The 16,733-nt window shown below is 42.6% G+C and overlaps 1 protein-coding gene across 1 annotated transcript in view; it reads right to left on the reverse strand.

Annotated features, from left to right (window-relative positions):
* Positions 1–3,800, reverse strand: part of SPATA18 (spermatogenesis associated 18) — a 41,179-nt gene extending 37,379 nt beyond the window's left edge. The window contains exon 1 of the mRNA XM_024215997.1: positions 3,600–3,800. Coding sequence (XP_024071765.1) covers positions 3,600–3,686 — 87 coding nt within the window. The 5' untranslated portion in view covers positions 3,687–3,800. The remainder of the gene's footprint in view (positions 1–3,599) is intronic.
* Between the last annotated feature and the right edge of the window lie 12,933 nt (positions 3,801–16,733).

Below are 16,733 nucleotides of genomic sequence, written 5' to 3' on the forward strand. Positions count from 1 at the left end.
CCTCCCTCCTTGCCTTCCAACTTCACTCCCTGCCAACTTCACTGCCTTCTTCACACTGCATTGTTAGACTCTATTCACCCCCTCTTCCTCTATGTGGATGTTATTGTCCCCTACCCAAATCCTCCCTTCTCCTTCTTTGATTTTGATTCCCTCAGCAGCCTTCCTCTTCCTCAGTGTCCTCAACTTGTCCACCACCTTAAGTTTGAATTTCTCATTCTTTCCTTCAAATCTATTGCAATATACATCTCGGCCTTGTCTCTTAAAATATGCCCACCCATCCTCTGTTCTGCCAACCACACCAGCCTCATTGGTCTCCTGCAACTATTTCCATATCTTTTTTCACACAGCCCCCTATGCATTGAATATCTTCCCAATCATGATTCATCAATCTACTACCCTGTAGCATTTCCCCAAACTCCTAAAAACTCATTTCCTTCGATAAGGCCCACAAAAAAGTAAGTTATTAATTAAATGGGGACGGGGGGGAATTCACCCTCTTCTTTGGGTTTTCCAAAGCAACATTACTTCTCTGCATCTGTCTAAGATTTGCACATTTTTGGGGCAGGGATTGTCTTCATTTTTGTGTTCTGTATTGAGCACATTATCTGGGCTCAGTCATAATGAACAATTTCCAGCACCTGGAATGACATCCTACTTCCTGTGCACCAAGTATCCTCACTCTCCTCCTTCAAATCTATCTCAAAATCATGCTATAATCTCTTTGATGTTGCTTTTTCACTGTTAACTCATGAGCTATCTGCTTCTTCCCTCTTTTCTCAAGTCTATATTTTAAAATATTAGACCTTACAAAAAAATCTATAATAATTCATGTTATTTGTATTTGTTTTAACTCTCAGCCCTACTTTCTCTGTCCACCTCCTTTGTCTTACTTTCATGTTCTATGTTTGTCTAATTTGCCTTTTTAATGTCTGTACCACACCATGCATTTATCTGTTTTAAACTCATATATATCACTTTGGTACGTAAGCACTAAATTATGGTACACCTCTACCCCGATATAACGCTGTCCTCGGGAGCCAAAAAATCTTACCATGTTATAGGTGAAACCACGTTATATCGAACTTGCTTTGATCCACCGGAGTGCGCAGCCCCACCCCTCCTCTCCCCCCCGCCGCCCCCCGGAGTACTGCTTTACTGCGTTATATCCGAATTCGTGTTATATCGGGTCGTGTTATATCGGGGTAGAGGTGTATGTATAAATATTTCCTCCCCCAAACAAATTATAAATAAATGGTTTTCAGACAAATAGACCAGAGATTAGAATATAGAACACTAGCAGCGAGGAAAATGTATTTCACCCTATATTGACTTTTTCCTTGAAAATGTGTTTTTATCTCAAATGTGCTACAAACAGCAGTTACTATCTGCTAAGGTTTCTGTAGTTTATATCATAGTTTTAATTGCTCCATTTCTGCCAATGACAAGCCAGCCAGCCAGTCAACAGTTTGGGAGATTTAAGCCAGTTAGGAGAGCAATTGTTCAAATCTACTATGGGTACGTCTATACTTACCTCCGGGTCCGGCGGTAAGCAATCGATCTTCTGGGATTGATCCCGGAAGTGCTCGCCGTCGACGCCGGTACTCCTGCTCCGCGAGAGGAGTATGTGGAGTCGACGGGGGAGCCTGCCTGCCGCGTCTGGACCCACGGTAAGTTCGAACTAAGGTACTTCGACTTCAGCTACGTTATTAACGTAGCTGAAGTTGCGTATCTTAGTTCGAAGTGGGGGGTTAGTGTGGACCAGGCCTTAGTCACACCACCTTTACTCAGGCACACATATTCCTCTTAGTTTGGGTAACATATGTAACTTTACAATTAGAATATCTTGTAATGTTGCAAGATCAGATGTTGCAGTACATTAAGGGCAAAAACTTCTGTATTTCAATATTTGAGCTTGATTAGTGGTTTCTTTGCTCTTCTGCTGATGTGTAACATATTTTAGGTTAATTGTTTCTATTTGATAAAAGAAATTGCACACACTTTAAGTGACCAGAGACCAAGTCAAATCCCTTGCCCCCCAAAGTAAGCTACTTCAGTCAGCTGTGTTTATTTTACGGAGTCAGCTTTCAAACACTATGGAGTAATAACAGTTCTGTACTAATAAAATAAAATAAAGCAACCCTCTAAGTCACTCCATTCTCAGACAGACAAGGCAGGCAGAGCACTGAACAGACAATACTATAATAAAATAGAATGCACAATACTGAAATAAAATAAAACCACAAATATTATGGCTTCATTCAAGATAAAAATAAAAAGAAGTTATAAGAAGAAAAAAGAAAAAGCCATGCAGGTCAACAAAACAACTGTTTCTTGTGGTTTATCTTATTTTCCCCCACCCACACGCAAAACTTGTCATAGTACCACAGGTAACATTTAATAGAACAGCTACAAAGACCATTCAGTACCATGTTCAATAGTTATGTTATCTGCAAGGTATAACTTCATTTTGGTACTAAGTTATAATTGCAGTATCTTTTCAGTTATACAACAAAAGCAGTTTAACAAAAATGTTTCAAACATGAAATAGCTGTAAACTGAATTTGCTTTCAGAAAACAAGTCATTTGTTCTAGTTTTGAATTTCTAACAATTATTAATGGGTCTGATTTTTTTTTAAATGTGAATTCATAGTTCTCAAACTGATATGCCTCAAATGTGTGACACTATAATCAGGTACAGTGAAAAATATCTAGAAATTTTAAAGACAACTAAAAAAAAAAATCATATTCCATTTCCACCGCAGCAACTGGAGATGGGGAGATTCTCACCAGAGGCCCTTGAGAACCTTAGCAGAACAAGCTATATTATCTTGGTGCACAGTCGGTTGCAAGCAATAAAATAGTTCTTGTCTAACTTTTCTCTGTATTTAAAGGTCTTCTTATATTCCTTGAAGTTTATGATACGCAGCACTTTCCAGTGCAGCTATTGTGCTTGGATATCTAACACAAAGTGTTTTCAAAAATATTTACACATATAAAAAGTTATAAAATCAAATGGAGGCCACTGTTATCCTTTCTGGGAAAACATATTTTTGATGGAGTATTATTCACTGTGAAAGAGTGTAAGTGGCCCTGGTGAGTTTGCAAAGAGATGTGAACTTGCATTTTGGCAACTGATTTTTACTTTAATCTGATCAGATCTGTGTATCAGAACACCAAGAGGAGATGAGAGGGAAATCAGCAGTCTCTGCTGCAAGTTGTTTCTGGCCTGATATGTTGCATTTATAGTGTCAATGGGTGTCAGTAACTATAGCAACCACAACACTGTCTGGAACCAGCGTCCTTGGTTACTGCTTTCCCGGGAAATCACTCGAGGTATCCAACACTTAGCGGAGCCCCCTTCACACAAATCCAGTCTTTCTCCAGTAGCCCAAATGTACACTCTGAAACACCCACTATTATACTGTGTATTCTTCCCCCATTAATTTGACAAAATAGAAATGTTAATTCCTGACTTGTCTCACTCTACAAAGTCCCTTTGAAAACACAAAAGTAGACACCCCCCGTGAATCGAATCGCTTTACAGGCTCGCGGCGGCGAACGAAGAGAAGACGTTTGTGAGGAATCACACACATACTCACGTGGTAATCTTTATACCAGTTCTCCAGCTTCTCCTGCAAAATCCTGCAGCTCTCGTTGTTGATTAATCTCCGCAAGCTGTCGGCCATGGTCACACAGCGACGGAGAGCCGAGGTTGACCGTGGCTGGGGCTGGGTTAGCGAGGGGAAGGGGAAGCTGTTGTTTCTTTTCCTACGGGACTAACAGCATAGATGGATCCTCCCCCTGGGTACTCTACATCAGCAGCCCCAGGGCACTAACCAGGGAGAGGTCAGCGAGAGGATCCCCGCGGCTGCTGGTGCCACCGCCTCCGGCCAAGGCTCAGCGCTGCTTCCTCCTGCAGCCGCCTCGCTAATTTGAGCATTTATACTCCGCGATTGTTAAACAAACTGACGTTTGCTGTGCTCGGATGCCAGGGACGCCACGACTGCGCGAAGGGGGCACTTCTTAGTTGTAGCAACGCGGTGAACCCGCCTCCCTCTGCCCAGCCCTCGCCCCTCCCGCGGAGAAGCTTTAACTCGGGAGGCGGGAGGGCTCCAGCTAATCACTTGCTCCGCGCCGGGAGGAGGAGGATGTTTTCAACTGGGGAAGGGGCAGGTCAAAGACGTGCAGGCGAGGAGTTTCCTCAGGACCCACCCGATACCGCCATTCCCTCCCCAGCCGGTCTCCTCGCCTCTTTTCCCCCGTGGAGACACTCTCGCTTGTTTCAGTTCAAGGCGCCTTTAAGGCGCAGCAAGACAACAAAGTAGCCTTTATTACGCATAAGAGATGCAATTTCATTTTGATAAACAAACCCTTGTTGGGGCTTTTTTTAAAATGGGCGTATTCTACCTTGTTCCGCTAGCAGATCGCCCATTCACGCCCAGCCTGGATGATCCGGCAAGAATATTTCCCAAAGGATGAATTCTGGTCAATTATGTGTATGTCCGCAGGACCGAGTAAGCGAGCAGCAGCTGCTGTCTTTGCTCCCGCTGCCTGGCACTTCAATTGCCCTGAAGTCGCTCTAACTTCACCAACGGATTTCAGGATTTATCTCCCTAACCTAAACTGTGATCTCCTGAGACTGAGAGTAAAGGGATCAGCTCATTCAAAAAGTGTTCCAGACAGGACTTGACTGACTTGCTGTCTGAAAAGTATCAGAACTCTTTGCTGGTGGCTTTCTGAACACTGTGAAATTGCCTCTCGTAGCAAAGAAAATTTTCTGCAAAACTTTCCTCCCTTGTGCCTTTGATGCTTAAAACTGAGCTCAGACACACAGGTAATGGATCACAGATTAAGCAGACAGGATATAACAGAGCCCACACACACACACACACCTGTAGTCACTGGACCACTAGTGGTCTGCAAAGCACTTCTAGTCACAGTGTTAATGGATCTCCTCCCTATTTCCACCAGGAAAAAAAAACCCAAAACAGAGCAGATGGGAGGGGGAAATGAAATGAAGAGCAAAAGTAAACCTGTGATTAACTCTCTTCAGAAAGGACAAGATCCTACTGCACTTAAAGACAGCTAAAATAGCTAATTATTTTCTTAATATTACTTCCCTATATACACAATTATTGTAGTTGCCATTGGAAAGTCACAGGAGCCTGAATGAGACAGGAGGTGATCCACAATTGAAAATGTATGTAATATCCTCCATGTAACAATCTCTCTAAATTGTGGTCTACAATATGAAAAAGTTTGAAAACTCATAGTCTTTGATTCCGTACATGTAAATGAAAGACTTCTGTTATGAAGGGGCTAGAAAACAAGGGCTCATGTGTAAACTTCCATCTTCTCCATTCATTTTATACATGTACAGGTTTAAATGAAACAAAACCGAGCTTTTAATAAGTCTATTTCAAGAACCAAATTCATCCCTGAGAACCACACTGCAAATCTTCAACATTTGGAAGAATGAAATATGTTTTATGGCCTTACATCAGACAGCATTTTCCTGTTCACGAACAATAAAGAGTAGATTTGCACTTGGAATGGCAGACTTCCACAATCGGTGTGCCTTCACCAAAGAATCAGTATGTGTGTGTATTTGGGAGAGCAGAGTAGCATAAGAAACAAATCAATTGTCCATTTAAATCAAGTTGAATGCTATTCTATTGAGCCAGATTCTGTTTTGAGATCTTCACATTAAAGATCCAAGAAATGGAAGAATGTGTGCTTTCCTAATTATATTTATATTAATTATTATTATTATAATTTAGAGTAGCCTCTGCATTAAACTATTGTTCTGCCAGAAACCTGTTATCCTTCAGAAAGTGTGCTAACACAGAACTATGTGTACTGTTATTGCAATGGAATAGCTTAAAAACAGGGTGTGGGAGATTTTGGCACTGCATTCACAAAAATTATATCTATTTTTCCACCTGCAAAATATCTAGAGCACACTTTTTAAGTGTAATTTATTCCACACGTTGGAGGTAATTACTAGCATTCTCAAGTCTCTATAGATGTGTAGTCAATTGGGAGGTGATTTTACTTATCTTTCAACTAATTCAGCTATTCACATGCAAATGGTAACAGAGACAGGACAGATGTACTGTATCATACAGATTTGGGACATTTATTGGAGAATTTGGATACAAACAGCAATGAATGGGATTAAAAATAGAGATAAATATTACTTGGTTTTAATCTGTGACACACAATGTTGTTCCACTAAATTTCATATTACTTAAAAAACTATCCATTTTGCTCAGCCCCAAGAAAGTTAAAAAAGATAAGCACTTATGAGCAGTAATAAAATGTAATGTATATAAAAATAAAGAGCCATATGCTTCTTGGTGTTACGGGATGTGGAAGGGAGTAAAAACGGGGAGAAAAGCTTTCATTGTGTAAAAAGAGAGTACCGGTAATCTGTATCTCCAAAACATGTGCCCCCTGCCTCCTAAACTGGTTTGCACAAGATCTATGAGGTCTAAAAGGGAATGGACATAATATGCTGCCCTTTGTAGGGCATGGATTTTCCAGCAGAAATGTACATAGGAATTGTCTCTGTGTGATTCTCTTCTGTATCTGAAACCACTCTCTGAAAAGAGAGTAAAGTGCAAGAGTCAAACTGTGCTCTCATTGGCTAACAGCTATATACTGCTAAAGGGAAGGGAATTCTGGCCCTAAATGGTCTACTACAGGGATGGGCCAAGATCCTGGTGGGTCTGCATAGATTTCCCAGTAGTTCTAATGTGGTGATACTCAGATCTCAGTGGTTCAGGAGCCAAATTAGCAATCAACGTTACCCAAAAGAGCCATAGTAGAGTGAATTCATTGTTTCATTTACTATTCATATATATAATTCTCACAGCAAAATGACTGACCAAATATTATTATTTTATCAACTGCAATTGGTTAACAATGCAGTAAAAGCATCCTGATTTAATTATTAACCAATCACACAGTGTTTTAATATCATGTGCTGCAAGGAGCTGCAGGAGACACATAAAAGAACCACTTGAAGCTCTGGAGCTTCAGTCTGAGTATCAGGTTTCAAGTAGCAGCCGTGTTAGTCTGTATCCGCAAAAATAACAGGAGTACTTGTGGCACCTTAGAGACTAACAAATTTATTAGAGCATAAGCTTTCGTGGGCTACAACCCACTTCTAATGGATCTATTGGTTTTACAAGCACCCATTTTCCCTTGCCCTGACCCACATCCTTCCCCAAAGGCTAAGATGTCCCTTTAACTCTGTGGGTGCTAAATCAGAGTTTGGGGCATGTTTTACACTCCCATGGACTTATTCCTAGGAGGACAGCATGTGACCCAAAGTTTCTGAACCCAACTGCCAGTAGAGCACATGCAGACAGACAACAGTTTAGCTTTATACACTTCTTTTTTCAAAAAGGGCAGAATGGCATCTCTAGGCAACTATTTCAAATCAGATCCAAGTTGGTAATGACCAAAACTTACTATTTACTATTTGGTGGCCTTTATGCACTGACTTGGTGAATAGGGACAACATCACAGTTGCTCAGTAAAACTATTGCACAGCATGCTGGAACAATTTTTTTTCTGATAAATGGACAGAATGAGGAAGACTAGATCTAAATTAGGAGAAGTGGCTTGGTGAACCAGCTCAGGAAGGGCAATCCAGGCATAGAGAGGGCTATGGAAGAAAGACCTGAGATGGCTGTGGAAGAAGCAGGCAAATGAGGCATGCAGGCTGATCACTATGCAAATGTATTAAGGGAAGAGCTAGAGAAGGATAAAGAATATAGAAAAGAGAAGAGAAAGGAAGATGTTGTCTTGTTATCTCTGCTATCACAATCTCACTGGGGAGAGTGAGACAAAAGGAGAGAAGAGTGATGGTTGGTTGACTTACCTCTGATGTCACAATCCCACTGTCCAATGAGATATTCATGGAATTGAAGCAGAAGATACACCTCTGATGTCCCAAGTCAGCCATCCATCAGTGAGCTGTTTGAAGGGTTGACTAATTTTCATTGTCCAAAGTGAAGTACAAAAAGCGAGCTAACAGTATTGACTGGGAATAGCAATTTAGATTGTTTAAAATTATTTCACTTTTAATCCTCTAAAATATTAGTTACATGGAAAAGGGCATTTTTTAAAATATATTATTTTAACCTATGCCCCTTTTCAATATAAATCACTTATAAAATAAATCATTACTTCAATGTTAGATATTGTCTAGCAGTTAATGATTAGCTAGGCTAAAAGACCAAGACATAGATCTCCAGCAAGTTATGAAATTGTATTATTATTATTTAATTTAATGGTATGCTAGATGTCTTCAAATCAGACAGAATGTATGATCCCTGCCCCAAGGTGCTTATCAACTAAGGTTCTGATCCTGCAAACGCTTATATACATGCTTAACTTTACTCATATGAGTAGTCTCAGTAAAGTGAATGGGACTACTCACATGTTTAAAATGAAAATATATGCATACATGTTTGAAAGACTGGAATATAAATTAAACATGAAGTAACAAAAGGAAAGCAATATAGCAGAGAGGAGTGGGGGTGAGAGCAGGAGAGGGGTAACATCAATATGATTATTATGGTTGTTCAGTTCATTGAGAGCTAATGCACAGCCTAATGTAATAATGAAGCTTTTTAAATTTATTTTATTTTCCTAATGAGTAGTTCAGTTGCCTAATTTCATATAGACTTCACAGCAGAAGTGCTAGAAAATTTCTTGTCAAGTACTGTATTATTGTTTAAATGGAATTATGTTTGTGCCCAGAGGTAAAAAAACATACATGCCCATAACAATGGTCTAAAGATACCCTTAATTTTCCCTGTCAGTTGCAGCGTGATTAAAGTACTGCAATGACTTCCTAGTGGAACATATGTCATATCACAAAATCATCACCATAACTGATAATTTGTGGACCATCTGAGCAGAGAAGTGTGGGTCTGCTTGATGTTGAGTCATGTATTGAATCTCTCTCTATTAAGAACTACCCTATCCTTCCTGTCTCTCTGGCTTGCAATTTTAACGTCAACGTTTACTTTACTCGCTCCTTCACCACCCATCTCTAGTCTTGCCCTAAAACTAGCTGCTTCTTTCACTTAAGTAAAACAAAACTTATTTTGGTATAAGAGTGCCTTTTTCTGGTTTATCTTATACTGCTTGCAAAGCAACATTAGCAAAACTAGGGAACGGCACTTTTATTCTAGAATAAAAGCATCTACACAGGGAGGTATACTGGTATAATTATGTCAATAAATTTCCTCATGTAGACAAGCTCTTAGTCTTCTTTCACATTGATTACTGTAAATTTCTTGTCCTCATACACCTCTCAGGATTCTACCACTACTTAGTGTACAGCTGTGATCTAAAAAGATGTTAGGATGCATAAAGAACAGGATGGAGAATAATATGGGAAAAATTATAATGTTGTTATATAAATCAATGGTATCCCTTCATTTGGAATACTGTGCAGTAGTGGTAACCCCATCTCAAAAAAGATATTGCAGTATTAGAGGGAGTTCAATGGAAGGTAACGAGAATGGTTAGAGGCAAGGAAAAACTCTCATCTGAAAAAGGTTGAGATTTTTTACCTTAGAAAAGAGACAAGTGAATGGAGACATGGTAAAAGTATATAAAGTAATGAATGATATAAAGAAGGTAGATGGGAGCTTATATTTCCCCTTATTTCACAATACAGGAATAAGGGGACATTCAATGAAACTGAAAAGTTGAAAATTCAAAACTATTTTACGCAACACATAGTTAGACTGTGGTCCTTGCTGCCAAAGACTTAGCAAAGTTCAAAGATGGATTGGACATTTAGATGAATAACAAGAATAACCAGTTTTACGTTAATTAATGTTAAAAGAGTGTTGAAAGGGATATAAAACCTCATGCTTCAGGGTTTAAGCCAATTTCTACCAATTAGGGATTAGGATGAGACTTTCATGGGAAGCAGATTATCCCACATCTGCCTATTGTAGGCTTCTTTGACCTTCCTCTGAAGAATCTGGTGTCATTGTCGGAGACAGGATACTGGATTAGATGGACCACAGGTTGGATACAGTGTGGTAATTCCTATGTTCTTCATTTCTCCTCCTTTCAGTCTATGCAAAATACTATTGTCAAAGTAAACTTCCTTTCCTGGTATTCCAACCACATTGTGCCCTTCCTTGAACCTCTTCACTGGTTTCCCATCTTGTAGGGTTTGTCTAGATGGGGAAATTGGCCAACATAGTTATAGTGGAAAAATTATATACCCCGCTTTGAGAGAGGAGTAATTATTCCAGAATAAAGTGTCCATATAGAAATATTGCACTGTGGTTATGCAGGTCAATTCCCCATGTAAACAAGCCCTTACAAATCAAATTCAAGCTCCTTTTCTTGTTCTTCAAAGTACTACATAAAGTTGCCTCCAAGTTGGAAAGTTAATTAGAGTTATCACTTGAGTGTTGTCCCTATCTTGAATCCCATTCACACACAAGAATCCATAACTCCAGTGTAGTGGTGTTTTTAACTAAAGCTGGCTGGTTTGAGGGGGTATGGACTAAATCTCAGGGAGTGCAACTTGTCAGCTGCTAACACAACCCCTTGAGTGCTACTAATCCTCCAACCCTGTCCCAAAATTCCCCTGTATGCCCATAAAACACAGAAAAGTTCTCACAGAATTCACAGGGAAAGAATTCATGGTACTGCTCAATTCACTGCCATGCTAAGAATCATGGGATGTGCCCACCAAAGTCTTAATGCCACACACAACTGAATGCAGCAACTCATATGTTATCCAACAGCATGACCATTCTCACTCAAGCTAGGCTAACTCGAGACAAGACAAGTAACTCTGACTGGAACTTTAAGTCGATATGAGATCTTCTCAAAAAACAAGAGACCTATACCTATGTTATTTTCTGGACCCCAAAATTGAGCCCTGCGTGGACTGAGGGATCTGTCAATAATCTATGAATTTTAGGAAGGATAAATTATAAATTTTCAAACCTCATGATTGGCTTCCATTGGTTTATGATTTTCAAAACTAGTATCACAAGGAAAAGGGCTAAAATTTACAAAGAGAGAAAGGCAGCTGAGATTCTCCTTTACATTCCCCAAATCCATGGATGCAGTCTTTTGTGAAATGGCAAAGGTTGTCTCGTAGGAATTTATAATGCACTTTTTATTGTGGTTTATAACTATCAATCCCACTAATTTTAATGAGCAGTAAATTAACTTTTAAAATACAGAAAACCTTCTACAATTTATAAAAGCGATGATACCCTTTTCTGCATAGAATCACAGATCAAACTCAGCAGGGTGGAGTGTTGTGCAGAATTTAGTCTCAGCTGGGTGTTGTGGGGTGTGTGGAATTTGTGCATCAGCCCCATTCAGGTGCAATTCGTACCAACCTCTGGCAGATGCCTGAATAGTCTGTCTCTTGTACACTTTAGCAACACCTGTATAGCTTGTCAAGACAATAAAGAGGGTTGAAGGGGAATCTGTGTGTCAGATTCACCTGGGATCAGAGTACTGAGATAGGAAGATTTGTGTCAGACCCCTCATGCCAGTGGAGATTCACATGGAAGACTCACCACAGGAGCCAGTACAGAATTTTAAGTGAATTTACATGTCAGACTCATTGGGGGTGCAGGTTTGAAACGAATGGTGTCAAACTCATTTGTTGTGTGTCATAGAGAAGGTCTAGTTGAGTGTCCCACTCACCATGGGGAGATGGCTGGGGAAGAAGGGTAGTTTGCATGTCATACTCACCATGGGTGCTGCAGGTGGGAGAGAATGGGAGCTGTGGCTCAGCCTCACCCTGGTATGTATGCGCTCTCTCTGGGTGCTATCTGAGCACTTCACAAACATTAATGATGAATTTATCCTCGCAACAGCCCTGAGAGATAGGGAAGAGGAAGTTACTCACCTTGTGCAGTAACAAGGGTTCTTCAAGATGTGTGTCCCTGGGCCGCAGATTGGAGATTTTCGATAGCACTGCTCGGTAGGGGCGTGCGTGCACAGTAGTTGTCTCACGATGCCATTTGCACCTCATGTAGCGCATGCATGACCCGACCTGTTCAGTTCCTTCTTTACGGCAGAACTCCAAAGCAGAGGGGAGGAGGACAGGTAGTGGAGCACCCACAGGGACACACATCTCAAAGAACCCTCATTACTGCACAGGGTGAGTAACTTCCTCTTCTTCTTCAAGTAGTGTCCCTGTGCTCCACTTCAGGTGTCTGTAGAGCAGTGCCCCACTGTGGACGGTAGGGGCTTTGGAGTCGTGTGTGTTGTTGTAGAGAGCACGATAAGGCCTAAAATAGCATCTGACATAGAGCACTGAGTGATGGCGTAGTGTTTTGCAAAGGAGTGCTGTGAGGCTCTTGTGGCAACCCTGCATATGTTTATTAGAAGGACATTGTTTGGGAAGGCTATAGACATAGCCATGGCACGTGTAGAGTGGGATCGGATCCCTTGTGGAGGTTCCTTGTTATGCAATCGGTAGCAAAGTTGGATACACGTCGAGATCCATTTAGAGAGTCTCTGGGTTGATATTGCACATCCCTTAGAGCACTCAGCTGTGGAAATAAACAGTGTTGAGGACTTCTGGAAGGGTTTGGTTCTGTCTAAATAAAACGCTATGGCTCATCTGACATCAAGTGCATGTAGGATGGCCTCTTGTAGGTTCCCATGCAGTTTAGGGTAAAATATGGGAAGGTGTATAGGTTGGTTTATATGGAAGGATGTCGACACATTAGGCAAAAATTTTGGGTATGGCCGCAATGTGACCTTGTCTTTACTGAACACGGTGAAAGGGGGCTCGACCATGAATGCCCCAATCTCGCTGACTCATCTAGCAGAGGTGATTGCAACGAAGAACACTACTTTCATAGACAGATGAAGGGGTGAGCAGGTCGCTAAAGGTTCAAAGGGCATTCTGGTGAGGCATTTCAGTACAAGGTTCAAGTCCCATGGAGGTGTAGGTTAATGGATTCCTGGGTACATATTCTGTACGTCTCCCCACCCACAACATGCTATAAAAACTCCATGGCCCACCTGTGCCACAACAACTAGTTTTCTGCACATAAAAGCCAGGGCTGGTGTCAAGGGGTAGCAAGCAGGGCAATTGTGTGGGGCCGCACACCACAGAGGGCCCCATGAAACTAAGTTGCTCAGGCTTCGCCTTCAGCCCCAGGTGGCGTGGTTCAGGGCCCTGGAATTCAGCCCCATGCGGTGGGGTTTCAGCTTTCTGCCCTGGGCTCCAGCAAGTCTAACACTGGTCCTGCTTGGCGGCCCCACTGAAACCTGCCCCGGACCCGAGGTTGAGAACCACTGCCCTAAGGCCTAGGTGCTAGACCCGCCTTGGAGCAAAAGAGTGGGCATGGGTGGTTTGTTGCTGATGCAAACAGATCCACTGATGGAAAGTCCCATTCCTGGAATATTGATTGGAGAACACTGTCGTGCATTTCCCATTCATGCTCCTGGGAAGAATGTCTGCTTAGTGTGTCTGCCGTCATGTTTTGGCACCCCAGGAGGTAAGATACCGAGATGGTTACGTTGTGGTGGATGCACCAGTTCCATAGTTTCATGGCCTCGGTGCAGAGCGAATGGGAGCGAGCTCCTCCTTGGTGATTGATATAGAACATGCATGCTATGTTGTCTGTCAGTATGCGGATTGACTCATTTTGTATGATCAGAAGGAAGTGTCTGCACGCATTGTATACCGCACAAAGCTCCAAGAGATTGATGTGAAGCTGGCTTTCCATTGCTGACCATCTGCCTTGTACATTGTGCTGGTCCAAGTGAGCACCCCAGCCTATCAGTTGGTCGTGATTATTAATGATGATGGGTTCTGTTGGAAAGGGATCCCTGTGCATATGTTTTCTGGCTTCGTCCACCAATGTAGTGATGTAATGACCTTTGGAGATACCGTCACTCTTTTGTTTAGACTGTGTTTGAGGGGAAAATACACTGTGCTCAGCCGGCTCTGTAGGCAATGCATATGCAGTCTTGTCACATGACAAATGTTGTAGCCACCATATGACCTAATGGTTGCAGACAAGTTCTGATGGACATTTGAGGACTGCTGGTGACTGTTGAGATGAGGTTTAGTTAGTGTTATGAATCTGTGGCTGAGCAACAATGCTCTGGCCTGTGTGGAATCGAGGTAGGCCCCCATGAATTCCAGTTGTTGCACTGGGGTCAGTGTGGATTTCAGTACATTCATTCACAATCCCAGTGTCTGGAACAAAGCGATGGTGGTCTGCACCATGCCTGTCGCTTCTTTCTGAGTTGTACTTTTCAGGAGACAGTCATCTAGGTACGGAAAGAGCATTACTCCTCTTTTCGCAAGTGGGTTGCCACTACTGCGAGGGTTTTGGAAAAAACTTGAGGGGCAGTGGAAAGGCCAAAGGGTAGTACTCTGTACTGGTAATGATTGAGCCCCACCATGAATCATAGGAATCGTGAGTGCGCTGGGTGTATGGTAATATGAAAATAAACATCTTGGAGGTCAAGGGCTAAAAACCAGTCCCCCTTGTCTAGAACTAGTATAATTGTGGCCAGTGTGACCATTTTGAATCTGTGATTCTGCACAAATTTGTTGAGCTTCCGAAGGTGTAAGATGGGTCTCCATCCACCATTTTTCTTTTTGGTGAGAAAATAATGTGAACAAAACCCCTTTTCCTTGTATTGAGTTAGAACTTGCTCCATGGCACCCAATTGTAGGAGGTGGTTTACTTCATGTTGTAAAAGGTGCTCGTGAGAAGGGTCCCTGAAAAGGGATGGGGCAGGAGTAGGATATGGAGGAGGGAGAGGAAGGGGATGGTTTATGCCGATCTTATAATCTCCAGTACCCATTAATCCGTTGTTATTGGGTTGGGTAGCAGTATCTGAAAGCGCTGTATTGCAAGGGAGGTTGTTCACACCCTTGACCAAAACTTCAAAACTGTGGCTTGGTGGTAGATGGTTGTGAAGACGAGGACTGTGATTGAGGAGCTCTGTATCTCTGTGACCGTTGTTTATTTCTGTTCTGGTCAAAATGCTGTTGTTACAGGCAGTGGAAAGAGGTGTCTCTGCCCTTTTGGTATGGTTGGTACTGATACCTTTTGTTAGGTGGCGTGTAAATGCCTAATGTGCGCAAGGTGGCCCGAGAGTCCTTCATAGTGTGGAAAACGTCATCTGTTTTTGCGGAGAAGAACTTCTCCTGATTGAAGGGGAGATCCTCCACCTTGAGTTGGAGATCTTTTGGGGTACCAGACGACTGAAACCACGAGGCCCTCCGCATTACGACAGCTGTCGCTGTCGTTTTGCAACAATGTTCGCTACGTCCATTGAGATCTGTAGGGCTGCATGGGCAATTAGGTGTCCCTCATTCGTAATGGCAGCAAACTGAGGATGTCTGTCCTCCAGCAGAGCCTTAAGGAATTCTTGCAGCTTACCATAGTTGTCAAAGTTGTACTTTGCGAGAAGGGCTGAATAATTGGCAACCTGGAATTGGAGTGTTGTCGACAAATACATCTTTCAACCAAAAAGGTCTAATTGTTTGTGTTCTTTATCTTGTGGGGTGGACCGGAATTGGGGTTGTTTGCTGCGATGGTTGGCAGCTTCCACAACCAGAGGGTTGGGTTGTGGGTGACAGAAGAGAAAATCCATCCCTTTAGCTGGGATGAAGTACTTTCTGTCAGCTCTTTTAAAGGTGGTATGGTTGTGGGGTTCTGCCAAATATTCTCCGCCGGCTCCATTATGGCATTGTTGATGGGCAGAGCAATTTTGGATTAAATGGATGTCTGTAAGATTTGTAGCAGCTTGTGCTGGTTTTCTTGCACCTCCTTGAGTGGAATGGAATTGTCTCAGGTCATCTACTATGGTTGGAGGCGGTGGTATGACTGCCTCATCAGGAGAGGAAGATGAGTTGTGGGCTGGCAAAATGCCTTCGTGGTCCGAGCCTTCTTCCTTCTCATCTGCCATGCTCTCGGGTGCATCCGATGTGTCCCTGCTCTCAGGGAAGGTGGAGGAGAGCAAATTTTCCCTCGGGCTGGAGTCGAGGGTTTAGTGTAGTGAGTCCTATACGCCGCCTGGGGTACCACGGGGGCCACTGCATAGGAAAGGGCATCGGAGAACAAATCCAGGGTTGCCTGTAGTACTGTTGCATCTCACAAGGTTGGCGGGACTTGGTCTTAATGGCATCCCATGGAGGTCTCTGCTCTGTGGGTGAAGAGTGCTGGGAAGAGAAATGGCTCCCATGTAAGAATAGAATAGAATATGAGGGTTAGAAGGGACCTCAGGAGGTCATCTAGTCCAACTCCGTGGTCAAAGCAGGACCAATCCCCAGACAGATTTTTACCCCAGTTTCCTAAATGGCCCCCTCATGGATTGAACTCACAACCCTAGGTTTAGCAGGCCAATGCTCAAACCACTGAGCTATCCCTGTCCTCCTTCATCATTGGAGACCGGCTGGGGAGCAGGTGGAGTGGGTAGCTGCTCTGCTAGTTGGCCCAGAGATCCCTCAGTGCTGAGCAACGACAACTGCGGCACTGAAGAGACCTCTATGCCTTTGTGGTGTAGAAATTGTTGCAGAGCAGCTTGTTTCTGTGGTGGCGGTGCTGTTGTTGCAGATGTAGTCTGCTTTGCGGTCAGCCTTGGTCAAGACGGTCGGTGCCTGTGACAATGCGGTTCTGGCGGAACCCAACTGAGAGTGCCAACTCAGGACAAATTGCTCAAACAGGGCAGTTACAGCC

Source organism: Terrapene carolina, unplaced genomic scaffold, assembly GCF_002925995.2.
Source record: "Terrapene carolina triunguis isolate 2854851 unplaced genomic scaffold, T_m_triunguis-2.0 Scaffold66, whole genome shotgun sequence".
Classification (NCBI taxonomy): Eukaryota; Metazoa; Chordata; order Testudines; family Emydidae; genus Terrapene; species Terrapene triunguis.